Here is a 20,780-nt window from a genome sequence, read left to right as displayed (position 1 = left end):
CTTCCACTTCGCCCTCGCCATAAAATATTTCTCCGTCCTTATATTTGAAATAGCTTTTATTTTTAAGCTTGCTATATTGAAGTATTCGAAACTCTCAAGGCCATGAACGAAATTGTGAGGAGTACCTGACGGGAGAGGTCAGATATTACTTCTTGATTTTGACTGCCAGTTTGACATGATGTTAAAACTTACTCATTCTGGCCTCATTGCTCACTAAATAAAATAGTTACAAGCATCTCTGAGGAGATTAAGGTGAAGCTTCTTATACAATTTGTGCAGTACTACATTATAATTTTTCCTACAAATTGGTCGGACGGGCTACGGTTTTGACGACTACGAACGGCGTCTCCGAGGCAGACAAACTTTCGCTGAGACGATTTTTATTGCAGAAATGCTTTCGCAGTGTTTGCCGAACCAGTGTCAATGACAACCCCGCTGTTAAAACTTTTCCCGAAGTATTTTGAAGTTTCTCTTCAGTGCGTTTTGAATCCGGACCTCCACGGCGGCCGTCTCAGCTCACTGAGTTATGAAAAAAACATATATTGTGGAATGTGTTCTGGAGCGTTGCCAAGGCTGACTGACTAATTATAATTCAGTTCACGGAGGTCAGGATTATCTTTGAACAAAATCAAAGTGAATTTGTTCCCAAAGAACTGTATCACCCTGTATAAATATATAGACATAATACATATATATACATACAAGCACTGAATAAAAATAGTCTCATAAGCACTTAGTTCTATTGCTTGTGGGTTTATAAATAAATATTCCTAGTACGTATTTAATGTAGTTGGCCAAGTGCTCGTTATTTCGTACTCACACGCATACAATCATATCGTCGTTGGACATGGCGTATGTGTATCCTGTTTCTGTTAAAACGAAATTTATCTCTTCATCGCAACAAAACTTTCTAAATGACTCTACCAATGCTGAGCATAGCGCAAAACGCAACAAAGGAAATTACAATAAATTCCGATTTCATATGGATTCAGTTTTCGTAGTGCTTTGGGTACTCAACTTTTCGCTTAGCCATTCATTTGGTCCTTTTTCCCTCTGTTTGCTGTTGGTTACTTTGACATGAAGTAATTTGTCGCAAACTTTCAATAGACTTACAAGTAAGTGAATGAGTGGGTGTGTATTTCCTTTCAATTCATCACTTTTATTCCATCAATCTACCAACAATCTTTCCCTGCAATGCAACACTCCAAACAATTGTGTTTTCTGTGGAATTTTTGAATGAATGTAACAAATGAATCGAGTGCTTGAGCTGCATTTGTAGAGAAGATAATAATGTGTGAGAATTGTGCATTAGGGCGGGTCGATTTAAAAATCGATCATTGCTCTGTGAAAATCGTATTCTAGGGATCAAAATAAGAAACTTTGCCGAAGGAACCATACCTCTGAAACGAATTCTGATGTCCCCCCTTTGGGTCGAACTTTTGGGTAGGGGCAACTTCAATTCTACCTGCTGTGTCTTGTGGTGGCTTAAAAAAAACAACACAAGCAATTTTACGATCTGCAATTGTGTCACAGTGATACCTTAATTTTTTAAAACGGTTGAATAAAAAACTCACACAAGCAATTTTACGACATGCAAATGCATCACAGTGATGCCTTGGTTTTAAAAGGGGGTTGTAAAAATGCTAATTTCTAATAATTTTTTTAAATTTCTTTTCTATTACTAAGTTAAATTCATTTTTTCATTTACATATGTACTGACTAAATAAATTTCTAAAGAGAAAAATAAACTCCAAAAAGAAAAAACATAGGCATTTCAAAGTGGGATTTTTCAAAATTTGCCCCTACGACCCAAAGGGGGGGGGGCATCAGAATTCGTTTTAGAGGTATGGTTCCTTCGGCAAAGTTTCTTATTTTGATCCCTAGAATATGATTTTCACAGAGCAATGGGCGATTTTTTTGCCTCCCCACAAATCGACCGGCCTATTGTGCATCCTTTCAAATGCGAGTTAATACTCTTGAATTGTTACGAATTTCATTAACAACTGTTCGGGGACAGTTTCTATAGCAAATTAGATTCCATTATTTGTGTGAAACTAAAACTGCACTTTTCCAGCAAACTGTTTGTAATTTAGTGGGAAAATGAATTAAGAAGACGGAAAATTAATAAAGCTGATACGATGTTTAACTAACCACAAAAGAGCAGGAGAAACTGGCTACTATCGCAGTCGTTTTGCAGGGCTTTGTCCAATCCAATCACAAAGTAATGAGTTTAATTTTGCTTGGGAGTTGTTGATGCGCAAAGTTTTCGTTTCGTTGGAAATCTTTAAATAAGTAACATGTTCAGGGGCACCTGCTGATGCACTTATACTACGTTTCCACCAAACCCAAACTCCGTGTTTGCCAGTTTCGTAAAACTGTTAAAACATGTCTAAAAATATCACGAAAGCTATCGTAAAATGTGTTTTAACTTCGTTATCAATAATGCGAAAGCAAAAATCAAAAGTTGCATTTCTGCCAAGAGATATTTTGCATAAAAGAGTTGGCAAACACAGAGTTTGGGTTTGGTGGAAACGTAGCATTTGTGCTTTAGTGGGAATACCTTCCTTCCCTATTCTCATAGAGGAAGAGGCAACACTAGACGCACTAAGACTTCCAAACATGATAGAGCATATGAAAGCAATAACAAGATTCATAGGAAATCCCACATTACAACTGCGTGACGCAATGTCCCCTAAGCCCAGAATCTCACGAATATTTGAAGTGTCCTTTGTGGACAGGACCCACTGGAGAACAGGTGATCCCTGTAATGACCCTGACTCAGAGGTCTGGTTCACGGATGGATCGAAATTCGATGACGGAAGAACGGGAATTGGCATCTATGGGCCGAACTTCAAGGAATCAACACCAATGGCATGCTACCGCACCATATTTCAGGCAGAAATACATGCATATAAGTCTGTGGTAGAGAATGTCTGTGGAGAGGCTCAACATTGATGAGCATCTACTTTATATCGATCTACCGGGCGGCCCTGCGTGCCTTGCAATTCTACACAGTTACATCTACGCTAGTGGAAGTGCAGTCATACGTAATGGCCAGGGAGCTAAAAACAAGGTTTTGTTAGGATGTGTTCCCGAACATCAGGGACATGAAGGTAATGAGCATGCAGATTACTTAGCAAAGCAGGGTGCTATATCAGCATCCTAACTGGAAAACTAAACAATACAGCCGTCACTGGAGTAACTGCCCAGGTCAAAGACAGGCCAAATTTTTATACTTCCGGCAACGAAAGTATCAGCCAAACTCATTAATCTAAGCAGGGAGGACCTAAGGACTCTCACTGGGTACTATACGGGATACTGTGGTCTACGGTATTACCTAAGTAAGTTAAATCCATCCGATACCCAGATTTGTTGTTTCTGTGAACTGAAGGATGACACGCCGGTTATGCAGAGACTCTCCCATCTAGGTGTTGTAGCTCTTAATCCCTATTTGATATGGAGTAAAAAGCGTGAAGAGGTACTTAGATACATCAAAAACCTTCAGATACAAAATTAGGCTGAGACGTCGTGCACAATAGATCTGCTTAAAGGTCGCAGTGCTTCCAGGCCTAGTAATAATAATAACACGTTCGAAGGAGGTTGGTATGTTCTCAATGTCCCCACTCACTGCGGAGGCTTTGGAGTTTATCATGAGTAATAATACATAATCGTACTTGTTTAAGTCTGATGTGGATATGATCTTTTATAGGCATCATTTTATCTTTTGTGCGTCCTTTGTCTTTGTCTATGTAATATCTTGACCGAACTTCTGATTCAGAGTTAGTGAGCCACTTCATTAATACTTTTTCTTACAAGCTTATGAATTTTATAACTCCAGTTTGATGCGTGCTAAAATTATATTTTTTTGCTTTGCATGAGTTTGTAACGGTAAAAACTTAAAACACTCTACTATATTATAAAGTGCTAGAGTACCCGAAAATTGGTTAACCTAAATATAAAGAGTGGACCTGATTTTTCCTCTTCACTTTCTATCCCATTCTTTCCTAATTTATCTTCATTTTTCTTCTTATTATTGTCCATCCCTTGTTCCGTTTATATTCCGTCCACTCCCAAACCCATTTTCACTTCCGCTCCCAGTCGTACTTTCACTCCGACTCCCATTTCCACTCCTACACTCACTCGCACTCCTATTCCTAGTTCGATTGCCGTTCCCATTACCACCTCTTACACTCCCAGTTCCACCCCTACTTTTTCTTCCACTTCCACTCTCTTCAACTCTCCATTCAGTTCCTCCTATATGGAATCTATTGAATTAATTGAATTACATACTTAGATTTAATACACTTTACGAAATTGTACTTCATATAAATAAGTATTCTTTGTTTGTAGTTTATCAATTGTCATGAAATGAAATTCCAACATTTCTATAAGGTTATGGGCATAGTACAGGTCTACAAGTAGGATATGTAGCAGCACGCACATACACAGCCACGCTCACCTGATAAAATGCTTGTTCTTGTTCGTTTTTTTTGTGGATGCTATTTGGCACTGTTGTACTTTTTAGGTCCAAAAAAAGTGTAGTAGCTGCTAACGAAAACTGCGTAGAATTTTTATCGTAAAATTACAAAGAAATATCCTTATTTACTTTCAAACGAGCACTTAAGTTCACCTCTCTTTAAATTCCATATGTTTTGGACAATTTTAATTAAAAAATTTTGATACTTTATTACCGTGACGATTGCTAAAACACGATCAAAACCGTCGGGGGAGGTATTAATAGACGCGTTTTTGCCTCGCTTCCAATAATTCGAATACTTTTTCTCTTTGGACTATTGATAACATGACAAAACGCGTCTTTTCATTTCTTTTTCCACATTTTTGGACGGGTTATTGCAGCCGAGCTCGGTTTCAAACTGTTTTTCGCGGAGAACTTTTGAACGGGTAGAAAAACTTAGCACCCGTGTTTGTATTCTTAATGCTGGAATAACTACGCGTCCTCAGATATCCCAATTCAAGACTTTTGTATAATTTTCTGTAGGACCCATATAGGCGCACTACGTTTTCATACTAAATTCGTTCAAAAAAATTTACCATCACAGCAACCCATATCTGATATTCCGCTCCGTTTTTTATTTTCCTGTGTCGCTTTCCACGACAGCAACTCCGGTAATTTTGACACTTCGTTCAGTGTCAAACGCATGTTCCACGCAGGTTCCACTGAGTTCCACAATAGTTTTACACTGACCGAAGTGTCAAACTGCAGTGTGTTAGAAACAGAAAGGAATTGTTTCCTTCTAATACATATCACACTTGTAAACCTTTACTATGATCGGAACGTTTTGAAAAGCTTGTGGGATCAGAGAATTGGCTGACATGGAGTTTTGCGATCGAATCGCAATTACGTCTTGAAGGTTTGTGGGAGTACGTTGTTGGATCTGATCGGCCTGATGCAGCAAAGGAAGAAAAAGCAAGATGTCGGTTGGTACTTTCAGTAGAGAAAACATTGTATATTTACATAAGAAATTGTACGACGGCAAAAGCAGTTTGGAAGGCATTAAAGGACCTTTTTGAAGATTCAGGGTTAGACAGAAAAGTTGGTTTACTGCAAAAGCTTTGCTCTTTTGAACTAGAGGATTGCAGCTCAATTGAGGATTATGTGTCACAGATTGTGACGACGTTGGGTCAATTGGTTTTGAGGTAAATGATGAATGGCTAGGTTGTTTGCTATTGAAGGGATTACCTGAGATATATCGTCCAATGATAATGTCGCTTGAGAGCTCTGGGAAGAAATGGAGTGCAGATTCAATAAAAATGAAATTATTGCAAGATGTTAGAATGAAGTCTTCACAGCAAGCATTGGCTAGAAAGAAGTCTTTCGTAAAAAAGGGCGTTAAAATACAAACAAAAAGTGTTATGGCTGCGTTGGTGTTGGCCATTTTATAGCTGATTGCCCAAGTCGGGAAAAGGTTGGTAATAAGAAATTGGGATCACAAAAATCCTCACTATATGCTGCTTATTCTGTTCGATATACTCCTCAAAAATGTTTGGTATGTGGACAGTGGAGCTTCAGCTCATTTGACGAAGGATGAAGGATTATCAAGGAAGTGTAAAGGTGGCTGATGACAATGTTTTGAATGTCAAGTCGAGAGGTGATATTTATCTGTTCAATCTGTTGTTGTTTTCATTTTTGCCGCGTGAGACCAAAGAACCGATTGGTATTGGAAAGATGGCTCTCCTATTACCGAAAATATTTGTATGAAATAATATGTTAGATGTCTCCTGGATAGCATAAATCTTGAATTAGAACGCGCTGGAGGAGAAGTCAAAGAGACGCATAGACATGGGCGTGGCTGTGAGAGTTGCAAATATTCCTTTTCCTACTCTACAGCCAATTTTTGATGCGTCCTTGCAAATTGACACATAAAATCTTTGAGTGAGCTCCCAAGTTTTTCTATCCTTCTATGTATGCAAAAAAGATCCCCTACGAATTGAATATGAGGCAGCCCCCGCACAGAAATTCTAGTGACTAAGTACGCCACTTAACATCAAACGTTACTACGCAACTTAATTAAATCAAGCGTAAAGGGTTTGTTTCCTTAATTAATTGTTAAATGGATCGATTTACAGTTAATGGTTTTTACTAAAATCAATTAAAAGAAAGTGATAAATAATAAAAAAAAAAAACAAGTACGGAGGGCTAAGTTCGGGTGTAACCGAACATTGCATACTCAGCTGCCCAATTTCAGCTTGCAAAACTTTTAAATTAGCTTCATTTAAAAATGAGCGGTGCCACGCCCATTGTCCAAAATGTTACTAATTTTCTATTCGGCGTCCGTCTTTGGTAATGAATTATCGCACTTTTTCGGTTTATCGAAATTTTCGATATCGTAAAAGTGGGCGTGGTTATAGTCCGATTTCGTTCATTCTAAAAAGCGATCTGAGATGAGTACCCAGAAACTTACATACCAAATTTCATTAAGATAACTCAAAATTTACTCAAGTTATCGTGTTTACGGACAGACGGACGGACGGACGGACGGATGGACGGACATGGCTAAATGAATTTCTTTTTTCGCCCAGATCATTTTGATATATAGAAGTCTATATCAATCTCGATTAATTTATGCCGTTAAGGGGTACCGTTGTGCGAACAAAATTAATATACTATGTGAGCTCTGCTCAGCTGAGTATAAAAAGTATGTGCGTGCGTCTTTTATTATATGGGGAGCATTTGTATGGCTATTCGTTAAGTGACCGTTTGTTACGTACACGCGCACTCGATGTGTAGGGGTTTATAACATATATGCATGTACATTAAGATGGCGCTTAAAAAACTATTTTTTAATTTTTTGTCATTCCCACTCCTTCATACGGCATCAAAGATATAAATTCTTTAGTAGATACGAATTAGAGCAACTTTTCTTCTTAACCTACATAATATTGAAATTAAGAGAAGTTACCGATGCTCGGGTGTTTCGGTTGGTTTTCGTTAAGGTTCGTTAAGTCGACATCCAGGACATACAAGAAGCACGATTGGCGGGGCAAGGCAGAAGGATGATTCTTGATTTGATCCGTGATGGCGACGGCGATATGTAGATAGTGCAACGTGAAAAACCCCCAAAGGCTTCGATGTCTAGGTCATGTTATACGAATAGACAAAGACGCTCAGGCCAATCAGGCCCTCATTCGGAAGCAGTCATCCACTGAATTGTGTAAGGCAGGTGAAGCTAGACCTGGCCTCAATCGCTGTTCCCGATTTTGCACAGTTATTACGCAATCATGAATCTCAACTCCATTTTGTTCAGGTCATATTTGAGATAGGTTTGAAAATATAAAAATTCGCAATTTGAGAAGTAGAAAAACGACATATATACGTTTTTGTTTGAGAGCTTTTTCAGCGGTTATCAGCGAACCTTTTAAGACCTAAACTTTGACACCCTCTCTCAGAACCAGAATATATAAAAGGGGTATTCCATCCCATTTCGACCAATTTTGAACCCGACCCCTTTAGAATTGGCTGAAAGTTTTTCTTCTTTTTCTAGCTTAAGAAAGACGTTTTTCAGAATTTTTTCAAATTATTTCATCCAACTCAAAAAAAACACCGTTTTTGTTTTCAAAATGCTATAACTTCTTCACAATTGACCGTTTGGGATCTTTTTTTTTTTAAATTTGTTTTTAAATGTACTTTTCGGAAAAAATACAAAAAAATTGTTAAAGTTTTTTTTTTCAATTAAATACAAAAAAAAAAAACAAAAATCGGCCCACTCCGGGATTAGTGGAGGTGATTGCAGAATTGATTGAAGTTTTTTATGAGAAAAAAAAGGCGAAATTCGAAAAATCTTGAAAAACTGAAGAATTAAAAAAAAAAAGCTTTAAACATTTGTTTGTATTTTTTCCGAAAAGTACATTTAAAAAACAATTTAAAAAAAAAAAGATCCCAAACGGCCAATTTTTGAAAAAGTTTTAACATTTTGAAAACAAAAACGGTGTTTTTTTTGAGTTGGATGAAAAAATTTGAAAAAATTCTGAAAAACGTCTTTCGTAAGCTAGAAAAAGAAGAAAAACTTTCAGCCAATTCTAAAGGGGTCGGGTTCAAAATTGGTCGAAATGGGATGGAATACCCCATATACAAGTTTGAAAAAAGTGGTATAACCAAAGAGGATAAATATAATAAGAGCCGTCACTCGTTATTTTTTAGGCATTTACTCGATGTAAACTGTGAGGTAGTCGCTACTTTTTTTTGGGCGAGATGTTAATAAATGTTTTCTATACATTTTCATGGGGTATTTGTGTTTATTTTTCCGACTGTATTTAATTAATTATTTAATTCTCTTTCCAAAAAACACATTTGCATAAAGTGACAACACCACATGGATAAATGGAAGGCAATTCAAAAATGTCCCTCATAAAACAAAAGTAGCGACTACCTCACAGTTTGCATCGAGTAAATGCCTAAAAAATAACGAGTGACGGCTCTTATTATATTTATCCTCTTTGGTATAACACCCTAATGTGCATGTTTATAAGTTACTTATTTCAACAACAATATTATTTACTCGATATATGTATAATGCAAATAAAATACATCATTACGTCTGCCATTTGAGCTTCTACTAACGTTCCTTCTCTCTCTCTCTCTCTCTTTGCAGCTTTCAACAACCAAGCAATCAATCAAAAGCTTCATATACAAGCACAAACAAATAAGATTGAATTGAATTTACTTCTGCCAAGCTGGGTACGCTCAACAATAATCAACATTAGCACTGAGCAGAGTAAACTTAGCAACAATACACCAAAGGATACTTGAAAAATGTTAGTAAATTTTAAGCAAAGAAAGCAGCAAAAACAACATAAACACAAAATGGACTCTTACACAACTACAATACAAACTCTCTCCAATTATAAGCTCTCACCACTATTGGTGGCGCTGACAATCATTTTAATGCAGACAATTGCACCATCCAACGCATCGGTACATCCGGTGCTCACCTACACAAACGCCTCAACACAGTTGGGCCAATTGGTCACATCTAGCACTTTAGTTTGGGAATCGTACAACCCAAAGGATCCAAAGCAATTGCAATTTGCTGTTGAAGGTGGTAAATATATAACTGAAGATGAACACTATCCAATTTATGTGTGTCGTGTGAATATCGAGGGTATTGCCACAAGTGGTCATACGGAAAAGATACTACAATCGCATGTTTGTGTGGCAGCGCATTATAAACGCGGCAAATATGAACATTTTGAGGTGTTGGTGAATAAGGGTCATCTGGGCAAGATAATGTGGAAACATTGGCGTAAATTCAATGCTGGCATACCTATTGGCGCCATACGCATCGGTGAGAATGATTATATTGGGCGTCATAAGGCGCCACCAACAGGCGAGAGCGGTAGTGAACATTGGGGTGCAGATTACAATTTGGGACGTTTAGATCCTTTGGGTTTGGGTAAAATCAAAGTGGTTGAAAATGGACGTGATAAAGATTACGATGAAGGTGAAGTGTTGGTCGAGACTGAACCATTCCGTTATGAATTGAAAGATATCAAATTGGATACGATACGTTTGGATATGCGCGAGAATATTACGGATTTGGGTAAGTGGAATGTATTGAAATTGGTAAACAAAAATTAAACTAAGCTAATATTTTATGGATTTGGTAATCAGACCTCAGGAAATCAAGCTGGTCCAATCGTTAGTGCCGGTTTTCTTTTAGAGCAGATTTACAAATGCAATTTGCAATTTGGGTTCATTGTGGCTTAATATTTTATATGGTTTTTTCTGTCGCAACTCTGACTTGAATCCAGTATTGGTTTCCTAGACATACCTCCCGTTTCCTGAGCTCATAATTTATTGTGTGAGTTCTTATTTTTGAAAATAGCACTGTTGTGGTCCATTTTGCCTAAATCTCCCTCTACATCCAAGAAGGCTCGAAGCACTCTAATTTCAGCATTCACAGACGATGTCCATTGATCCGACAATCCGCGAATGCTGATCGTGATGTAGAGCGATACTATTACGTAAGCATACATATACATTGTCAATATGACTTAACGAGAGGTATTAAAAAATCGCAGGTCCGTTATTCAACTGTCTCCTAAGCATATTGTTGTACCCTGTGGCCTCATGGGTAAATAAGATACCATGGAAGTACAAAGACTGATGATAAGTCGATTTATTCTATAGAATGCAACCCAGAGGTTAAGCCGGAACTGGTCCACTCGACTGCGCTACTCTCGGTGCCGGTGCGTATGAGAAGAGGAAGAGCGTGAAGGCTACGGTAAAGGGGACTACTTCTGATGGACGAGGCTTTTGTTGTTTTTTTTCTGTAAAAACACACCCGAATGTATAGGAAGTGTTGCGGATGTGGGCAGTCTAGTGGGATTCATACCGGTTCCTGTAGACTCCGGTATTAGCACCTACTGGAACTAGTTCGACTGCCTCCCGAACAATTTTTATTGTTCCCTCGAACTTTCGGTTCTGTAGATTTTAGACATGCTTACCGCGGTAATATTCTGAGGCCTTTAGTTTGCAGGGGCGTGTGTTTTCGATATTTAGAAGTTTAAGAAGAGAGAGGATGCAACAGGGCTTTACCTCGTATTCAATTTTACTGTTTCGTTCCAAGGTTTTACTGAAGTGTGTCACAGCTCACATCACTCAGCGCGTGCTGCGATACTTCGAGGTCCTAAATAAATCTGGCAATGTAGACTTTAGGCAAATGTGTAGGAAGCGTCAAAGTCATCATGATGTAGTATGGGAGATGGGAAGATACCAGTCGGTATGACCCTCCTTAGTATGCGGATTGCTTTGGGTTCAGTAAAGAATAGTAGTTTAGGCCACTTGAAAGATGTTAAAAATTCCAAAGGACACGACCAAACCGTTTCATGAAAGACTGATTTTCATCAAACCTTTGATTTTTTGTTGCGAAACATCGGTGCAACTGCTAAATCGACTTCGGGGTTTGAGCCAGGTTTAGATATTCGACAATACATTCTTGCTGGTATTAGATGATTTGATTAGAACACGAAGTAGGGTTCTATGTGGCTGATTTGAACCTTCGAACGCTGTGCATATTGGAAATTGTTCAAAATTTATTGCATTTCAGAATTCCATTTTAACTAATTTTACATTTACAATTCTAGCCTCCAGCGTGCTGGCGAATCGCGGTGATATGTACTTCCTCGTCGAATCAGTGATGACGTACGAATTCGATCAAGTACAATACTGGGGCTCACATGAGGGTGTGGCACGCGGTCTGCCCACAAAAATCTATGAGAAAGACACCATAGTGCCAACAGAAATCAAATGGGGATTGAAATATGTTGATAAACGTTCGGAAACGAAATCAGTGCATACTAAGCTATGGCCTGGTACCGCATTAAATGTAACACTTAAAGGCAATTATGTAACGTTGGAAGCACCGTATAGCGCCAAATTGTATGCCTATTATTATGGTATAGATGAAAGCGTATCAAGGAAGATAACAGCGGAGGTAAGTGATAAAAATAAGTTAGAGGTTTGAATTGATTTTTTGAAAGTTTTATAATTTTTTGTTTTTCAAGTGAGAGAGCTACTCAAACTTCTAACGCTTTAGATAAATATGTGAGTACTTTTATATTAATATTGCATACTTTTAGGTGCGCAAAAGTTATTTGAAAGATGTCAAACTCGAATTTAGTCCCGTCTATTGGATTGAGAATGGCACTTTAATACCCACTACGACCACAACTTCAACCACTTCCACTTCAACAACAACAAATCCAACCACAACCAGTCACGAACCAGTGCCTATGCACCAACCACCAGTTGTGCAAGTTAAAAATATTGGAGTAACGCATTCGGGTCCTGATTCATTGGAGAAGACAATGCACGATTCACCAAGTAGCAATGAAATACCCAATGATGTGCCAGACAATTTGGCGACAGAGCAACATAAGCCATCGCTGGCTGGTATAGCGGCCACAGGTGGCAGTGTGCAACAATTACAACAACAATGCTATGCGCTGCTGGTTGCGCTTTGTGCGCTGACGCTGTGGCAATGTATGACTTTGAAACGCTACATTTAGATTTGTTGTTATTAGATGTGTGGCTGGGTATGCTGCTGTAAGCAAAGGCGCAGCAAGTAATGTGTAGCGTAATGTGCAGCTTATTGGTTATTTGAGATGTAGCGTTGTAGGCTTAAGTGATAAAATTTAACTGCGAGGACGAGCTTGTCTGTTTTATTTTATTTTTAAAATTTTAATTTTTTTGTTTAGGCTTAATAAGCTTTTTTAATTTATTTTTTCATTTTGTTTTTATTCGCTAGCTACTATTTGTATTATTTAACAAAAAAAAAAAAAAATAATAATAATAACATTTTTTAATGAAAGTTGAAAAATTATGAGAAAAAAATAAAACAATAAGCAAATAAAGCAAAGAACAAAAATGATATTAATCGTAAGTAAGAAAACAATTTTTTGTTGTCAAAAAAAAAAAAAAAATATATACATATATAAAAAAGCAAATGCATTTTAATGAGCATAAATTGAATATAGCTTAGAGTTTAGCGTTTAGTGTTTAGTTGTTGTTGTACCTGTTTTAACCGTCTGCAAATTGTTTAGCGCAAGTGGAGAAAAAAATTAAAAATATATACATATATACATACTTTATATTCGTACACAATAAAGATAAGATTAAAAAATTTAATAGACTAAAAAATAAAGGCAAAGCAAAGGTATATATGTATCGAAAGAAGCCAAAATAAATACAAAACAATAATGCAAATGAGCATAACAAAAAGCACAGTGTAGCAATTTACATTAACAATCATAATCATAAAAAAATTTCAACGGAACTCTATACCCATTTTCATTCAAATTAAAATCACTTCTAATGGGCGAGACAGGCTCATATTGCTTTATAATAATTATTATATAATCAATCGATTTAACTTCTTCAGATCAGTTTTGAACTCGAAATCTCCAACATTAATATGGCGTAAAGGCAGATGCCTTTATCCACTCAGTCATATGAACGCCCAGCCGCACGCTTTGCAATTTGTCTCTCTTGGAATATTTTTAGGCTCGTTCAACGGAACTTGATAAGTGACACTGGATTTTCTAGCAGTGAATTATTAGCAATACTTTAAGACCAATTACAAAGCGTGCAGCGGGGTATTAATATGGCTTAGTGCATAGAGGCTTCTGCCTTTCGCCAGTATGAATGTTGGAGATTTCGAGCTCAAAACTCAGCTCATGAAAAGCTAGCAAATGAGGAAGTGAAACTCAGAAACATGACCATCGCTCTGTGCAATTTTTGTAAATTTGGGCTAAAAGAAATCACTTTCGCTGAATTAAGTTTTGAAATGAATTTGGACCGAGCTGTTCAACCGCTATACACTTATAGCACTTTTGTTTTTGTTTTGCCCTTAAGAAGAGGCACACATACAAATTCAAACTTTGAATAGAAAAACAAAACAAAATTTCATAGAAGTCCCATACGCCCTGAAAGTGCCTGAATTTCATATGAAAGTGCAAAGAAAAAGCACTTCCATATTAAGGCACTGCGGTATGATATTTAAATTTAAACTAACAAATTGATAACAAACAATTTTTCAAAAATATTGTAGCACTGAGAAAAATTTTTATTAAAAATTTATTCATTAACCCTAGAATATCATATTTCGTCGAAATGACGACGCACGTTTTTGTTTTTGGTTTTTGTCCTTAAATTATATGTTTTTTTTGCTGATTTTTTGTATAGATAATATTAAAAAGCTAAACTGTTTTTGTCTTATTTCATTAAAATACATTAAAAAGGATTTATTAATACAAATTTAAACATCTTTTTTGAACAGGAGACATTCTCTGTACCCTTTTAAATATTACCGTAGTCGATTCGACGAAGTATGATGTTTACGTATTAGAAATAAGTATGATATTCTAGGGTTAAGGGAACCATCAAAATTCTTTAGACATCAAAAAATTATTTTTTTGTTTTCAATTCAAAAAAAGGTTCAGCGTACATATAATTTTGTAAATGTATTGTGTTTCGCAATTCAATATAAAAATGTTCAACAGCCCTGCATTTGGATAAGCTGAAATGAAAATGGTTTTTTTTTGCTTATGCAAGGTTAGGGAAACTGCCCATCTATGCAATAAAACAATAGTTAAAAAATCAGTAAACCAAGTATGTTCTTGTAATGAAAACGAGTTTTTGAAAAATAGTTTTTTTTTGAAGACGGTTTGGATAGGCTAAATAAGTATGAATAAAGAATAGGTAAAAGGAAGAAATTGTAAGCAAGTGAATAAAAATATTTGATATTTATTTACGGAATTAGAGCTAAGTTGTACAATTATAATTGTATTGCATTATTGTATGTATTATTGTGTGTAGGAATATTATAAAAAACAAAAAGGAAACTAATTAAAAAATATGTCCACTAATAAAGCTGTAAAATAATATTTTGATACTTTTCCTTTTGGAGATAAACTAAATAGAATATTTCAAATTTTTCGAAATAACATACAACAGTTTTTAAAAGTGATGACTGTGTTTATCATTTTTCCTTCATCAAATTCTCCAAATAGGCACATAAGCCTTTATATGAAAACCTCGAAAGCATCTTTTCAAGCTTAAATTATTAAAAAAAAATTATTATGCTGCTTGAAATTTTTTAAGAGATATACATTCATTCAATAAAAAAAAAAACACTTGTAAACATAAAAATAGCAAAAAAAGTTAAAAACAAATTTTGTCAATTTTGTTTTCTATTTATTTTCATTAATTTTACAAATCTTCATGTAAATTTAAAAACGTACATATGATAAAAATACTTTCAAGGTATAACCGTTCCCTCTTCTGGTCGGCCATGGTTTTTATATTTTTGAAGTTTTTGGGCAAGAAAAAAAATTCAGAAATCAATCTCGGAACAAAAGGAAATCAAAAAATAAACAAAGTAATTTATTCAAATTTAATTTTGTTTGAGAAAAAAATAAATATGCATGATTCAATCACAAGAGGTTTGCTCGACAGACACATTTTTTGACAATTGCAGCCATTTTGCTCCCAACTCGAATTGACATCCGTTAACTGTGTTGTTTCTTTGCGAATTTTCGAAAAATATTAGTAGTAGAAATAGGAAGCAATCAGTTTACAAATACCCGATAAGCACTTAACTATGGCACCAAGGAATTGTGCACTTTCGTAAACCTATGAATATACGAAACCTAAAGCAATTCAAAAATCATCGTTCAATGTCAAAACCTCAATTATTAAATCGATTCACGTAAAAATCTCATTAGTAAATAATGGAGATGCATAACGAAATGTACTCATTGGGCATGTTAACTTATTCAGGTAAAAGTCTAGAACAGGAGTCTACTGCTAATACGCGTCCAAAAATATCGGGAGAAGTGACATCGACAAAAATAATCCGAAGGCGGAAAAGAAAAATTGTATCTCGTCCGGCGATATTTGCAGTTGAAGTTGGCAATTTTCATGTGGTTGTTGTAATGTTTTTGTGCACTGAAAAAGATGATGTGTACAAAGGGCTTTTGCACGCATTTAACTTTGATCCCACCTCATTGGTGGACCGGTAATTTTTTATAAGCTCGGCTGAAGGCCGCCAACGCAAGCATGGGCCAGTTTTCGTTTTTTCGTCATTATCTTTTGAATAAGCTAAAAATTTTTTCCGCCTTCGAATTATTGTTATCGAGGTCAATACGCGTCTTTTGACACTTCTCTCGGTATTTTTGGGTGCGTATTAAAAGTCGACCTTCTGTTCACGAAAATACTTAGTAGGAAATTAGTTATTTGCCAAAAAACTTTTGGCAGTTACAAATTTATTATCACTACTAATATACTACCAAAGATACTTGCCTACTACAATTTCACTGAAGGGGATTGAATTATTCCCCGTTTTCCTTACTTCGTAAAAGCAACCCGTCCAGATTTTTCAATTTGGGAGTGTCAAAGATCTGTCATCATTGAAGAACAAACCTCTAGTAATTGAACCATGATAAATATGTATGTCTGTGTGGTTGAGAAATTTACAATTTTGTTTTTCATTGCGGAAAACGTCAATAATGTCAGAAACGGTTAAACCTTGTACATATGTGTTTTTATCATGCGTATACGTCTATTTTGCTATTACAATATGCTCGCAATGAGTTTTGAATTCGAAATCAAAAGACGGCAACCTAAAATTTTTTTGTAATTCTAGCTGTATAAGGTCCTGTTTTTCAGTACAAGTGCAACTCAGTTTGTCAGTTGAACTACGCTTAAACTTATTCTGCAGTTTTTCAGTCTACTTTAACTGAGCTTAAGCGGCCGATCTGGCAGGGTTAAACTCTAGTTAACCTATCGGTGCGCTCGCTCGAAATGGCGCCGAATACCCAATAAACATTTGGGCTTGAGCAACATTAGAGCTCATGTTGATAACTAGCACACTTTCAAAATCTCAAGAGTTGTTTCGAAACAGTGGCTCAACTTGGATATCCATAGGTTACTCAGCAAAAGAAGGAATTTTTCATAAAGCGATATATGTTATTACTTAAGTTGAAAAAATGTTATTTCCCAACTTGTGGTTATTTATCTGTACTCAAGAAGATTACAATACTGCAGTGTTTTTATGAAAATAAAATATAAAGAATTTATTTTTATAAATAGCCGTTGGCTTTGGTGGTACCACCATGGAGATTTTTTGTCAACTTCACAGCAACTCGATATCCAATGTAGAGAAGCGTGTTGAATATTTATTTGAAAATTGTACATTTCACAAAATCTCTCAAAAGTTGAATAATAATTTGAAAATGCTAATGACGTTGGAGATCAACTCGAGAACTATAAATTTTACAAAATTTCTCAAAGGTTGGATATTGATTGGAGAATGAAGTTGGATATCAACTTGAGAACTATCTGGTTTAAGAATAACTAGATAATGATGTTAGATATCATCTCCGGAACTAGATATATATTTCGCTGGAGAAATATCTTTTAAATGTTTTTTGGGTAAACAAAATCCAGCTGTTGTCGTATCTATAAATTATCTAGATAATAAAAAACAAAAAAGCCTACCTCAAAGGCGGCCTTAAACTGTGACTAAAAAACTGCTCAGTAGGTAAACTGGAGTTTAAATTTGACTAGAATTTAAGCAAACTTAGTTTAAGCTAAGCTTAACCAACTACTGAAAAACAGGGCCTAAGTGTGACAAGAAAAACATAAAATGCAGGTCTTTCCTTTATCGTAAAACAAAAACATATGAACAGCAATATCAGGCATCATTCAGTCGCAATTATACTGAGCTAGATAAATAATTTTGCATGTAAATGCAACAACAAAAATTTGAGCCAGTTAAACCCAGATAGATGTCTGGTCCAATTTGTGAGCCAGATAATTTGTCAATTTCTTGTCATTAGTCTGGCAACAAACCCTTTTTTTTCAAAAATTAGATGTCACTGTTTGGTTCTAACCCGAATGTGTTATATAAAAGACAACAGTGATATCTTCCTACCACAACTCATGTGTACAAAAATATTATGGGCTCTGCTTTTCAAGTCTCCCATTTATCCAGAGCATTCCCGTGAGAATGGAGCGTGACACGGAGCTAGAAAATTGACTGGATATTGGCTTTCGGCACTCTGATGTTTGCGAGTATGCCCAGACTGTAGTAAAATACAAAAACAAAGTTCGGTTTTGACCAGACGTCGGCAAAATGAAAATGCAGATGTGTTAGTGAGAGCGTGATGATCGCGCACATCACTTGATGCATCATTTTGCGTAGTTCATTCGCTTCAGATGAGTTTTCACTGAGAGCTTTTCATGGCAGAAATACATTCGGAGTGCTTGTCAAACACTGCCGAGGGGCGACTCCGCTATGAAATTTTTTTTTCTAATTGAAATATGCTCGCTTTTTGATGTTGCTTTGCCCGGGGCGTGAACCCAAGATCTTCGGTGTGGTAGGCGGATCACGATACCATCACATTTAGCTAAATTCATTAAATATACCCCGGTATATCTGCTACTATTTAGGATGCAGCTTAAACTATTTGTATAATATGTAGTATACAGGTAACACTCTTCTTTCTAGGTTATATTTCTTAGCTGCTGCAACTTAGGATGTTTTTACAGAGAAAGGTTTTTCTATATAGGGTTACCACCCTACCTTTATTATATATTGCACATCTGTATATTGTGAATTTGCAGAAGCTCTCAGAAAAAATAGAATCGCGCCGAGCCACCCGTGGTTTGGGTATGAAATTGCTTTTGAGCTGCTTCGGTACTATAAAATTTGGGCCACTATTTTTTTCTTGAACATTTTTAGAACTTTAAATGTGTGTGCAGAGAAAACTTTAAACTTAAATTTGCTATATGCTGCCCAATTTTTTTTTAAGAAAATTAGTAAACTTTAAACACAAACCTAGAAATATTAAAAAAATGTATCTTTTTCCTTAGAACTGCAAGGAGGTTATTAACCGAAAAAAACAATGAAAAAGTTAAATGTGGTGTGCTGATAGTGTGCTCCGCTTACCACACCGAGGGTCCTACGCTCAACTTTCGTGCAACAAAATTAAGAAAAAAGGTTTTTTAATTAGAACAATATTTTCGAATCGGGGAGACTCCTGGGAAGGGATTTGGCAAACACTCGATGTGCATTTCTGCTATGAAAAGCTTATCTCAACTGCTTGCAGATGCCTTTCGGGGTCGGCATTAAATATGTAGATCCCGTCCCGCCAATTTGTAGGGAAAATTAAAAGAAGAACTACGCCTCTATCTATTTTTTTTAATGTAATTAATATTACAACTTGGCTCCTCATGGACCGGCCAGTTCAACCTAACCTAATATTAGAACTTTATTTTGCGGAAAGCCTTTTCTGTGTTTGTAGGAATTTTGAGTATGAATATTTTATGCTTAAGCGCCATAAAATATAATATATTGATTGGGTTGTCATATTTAACTGGCTACGGTATCAGTACCATACTTTAACGAGTAAAGAGGTGAAGAGGCTAAATATCAATATTAAATATATACACTTTTTAGTAATCTTTTAGAAGTAGCCGACGTTTCTCTAGATTGAATGAAGTAAATATCAAATTTCCTCAAACACACAATTGTTAAGTTTGTACCGGATAAACTATTAACTTCTTAATTGCCGCTAAATTTATTTAAAATATATAGCAAGCATATCATACTATAAAATATAAATGAAACGATCTGCTAATGTTCATTAAGGGGCAAATTATGTATAACGCAACGAGTCTTTTTTTCTTGTTGACCAAAATTCGTATGATTCATTCACTTCAATGAGTGACAGTAAACCTGAGTTTCTTTGTGAAATTTTTGGCATTATATAGTGGTAAATGTTAATGTGACTTCGACGCAAAGTACCACGGCGTTATACATAATATGGCCATAAATAAGAACTGTTTTTTTCCTGCCATTCAATTCACTTTGCAGACCCTGAACTAAAATGTTTATATGAAAATATAAATAAAAGTGTCTTTCTACATCATAGACTACAAATTGAAAAAAAAAAAACTATATAATATTTCTATATTATTTAAAAAAAAAAAAAAAAACAAATTACTACAAAAGCGAAACAAAAAATTGCATATGTGGAAATTATAATTTACACAATGAAATAAATTACAAAATTTATGTAATTAAAATTATGTTTAAATTTATTAATTATAAAACAAAAGTAAAATCTAACTAATCCAAACAAGCAAAGAATATATTAATTTTATGTTATTCCCTACTTTTTAAATAAAAGAATACTTGTAAAATATAAAATTTGAATATTTTAAGTTATAAATAAAATAAATATGTTTAAACAAAATAAAATTTGTACTCTTTTATTGGGTAACATTTTTGTGCATAAATGTATTGTGTTGTAGCCTTATGACTGGTAAATTAATAGGAAACATTAATATTGGGCAATTCACAAGGTCTCCTATTTGCCGTATGCTTTGACCAAATGTTATATTGAAAACCATGAAAACAGACCAAATCTTAAAATTTTACACAAATGCGATACTTTTGTGGGTTGCCTTGATATTTTTTTTTTACAACACGACGCGTTTCGATGCTTTCGCGTCTTCCCCAGCGAGTCTAGTTTCTTTAATTAAAAGTAAACCAGCTTGTTAGCTACTAAATTTTTATTGGTTTATTCCATTTTTTAAATAAAAATTTAGTTTTTTAAATAAAAATTTAATTTTTTAAATAAAAAATTCAGTTTTGGAAAAAAACAAATTTTTTTTGTTGATTTATTAAGTTTTTTATATAAAAATTATTATAACATTTTTTATATAAAAATTAAATATTTTAAGTTAAAAATAT

At 35.3% G+C, this 20,780-nt stretch overlaps 1 protein-coding gene across 4 annotated transcripts in view; it reads left to right on the top strand.

Annotated features, from left to right (window-relative positions):
- uzip (unzipped) overlaps window positions 1-20,285 on the top strand; it is a 251,045-nt gene extending 230,760 nt beyond the window's left edge. For all 4 annotated transcript variants that reach the window (XM_067771386.1, XM_067771387.1, XM_067771388.1 and 1 more), the window contains 3 exons: window positions 9,111-10,058; window positions 11,605-11,954; window positions 12,100-20,285. In XM_067771386.1, coding sequence (XP_067627487.1) covers window positions 9,272-10,058; window positions 11,605-11,954; window positions 12,100-12,528 — 1,566 coding nt within the window. In that variant the 5' untranslated portion in view covers window positions 9,111-9,271 and the 3' untranslated portion in view covers window positions 12,529-20,285. The remainder of the gene's footprint in view (window positions 1-9,110; window positions 10,059-11,604; window positions 11,955-12,099) is intronic.
- Window positions 20,286-20,780: the final 495 nt, after the last annotated feature.

This window comes from Eurosta solidaginis, chromosome 3, assembly GCF_040869045.1.
Source record: "Eurosta solidaginis isolate ZX-2024a chromosome 3, ASM4086904v1, whole genome shotgun sequence".
In the NCBI taxonomy this organism is placed as follows: Eukaryota; Metazoa; Arthropoda; class Insecta; order Diptera; family Tephritidae; genus Eurosta; species Eurosta solidaginis.
The sequence above is the reverse complement of the archived record's forward strand: the minus strand, read 5'-3'. Positions and strand labels throughout refer to the sequence as shown.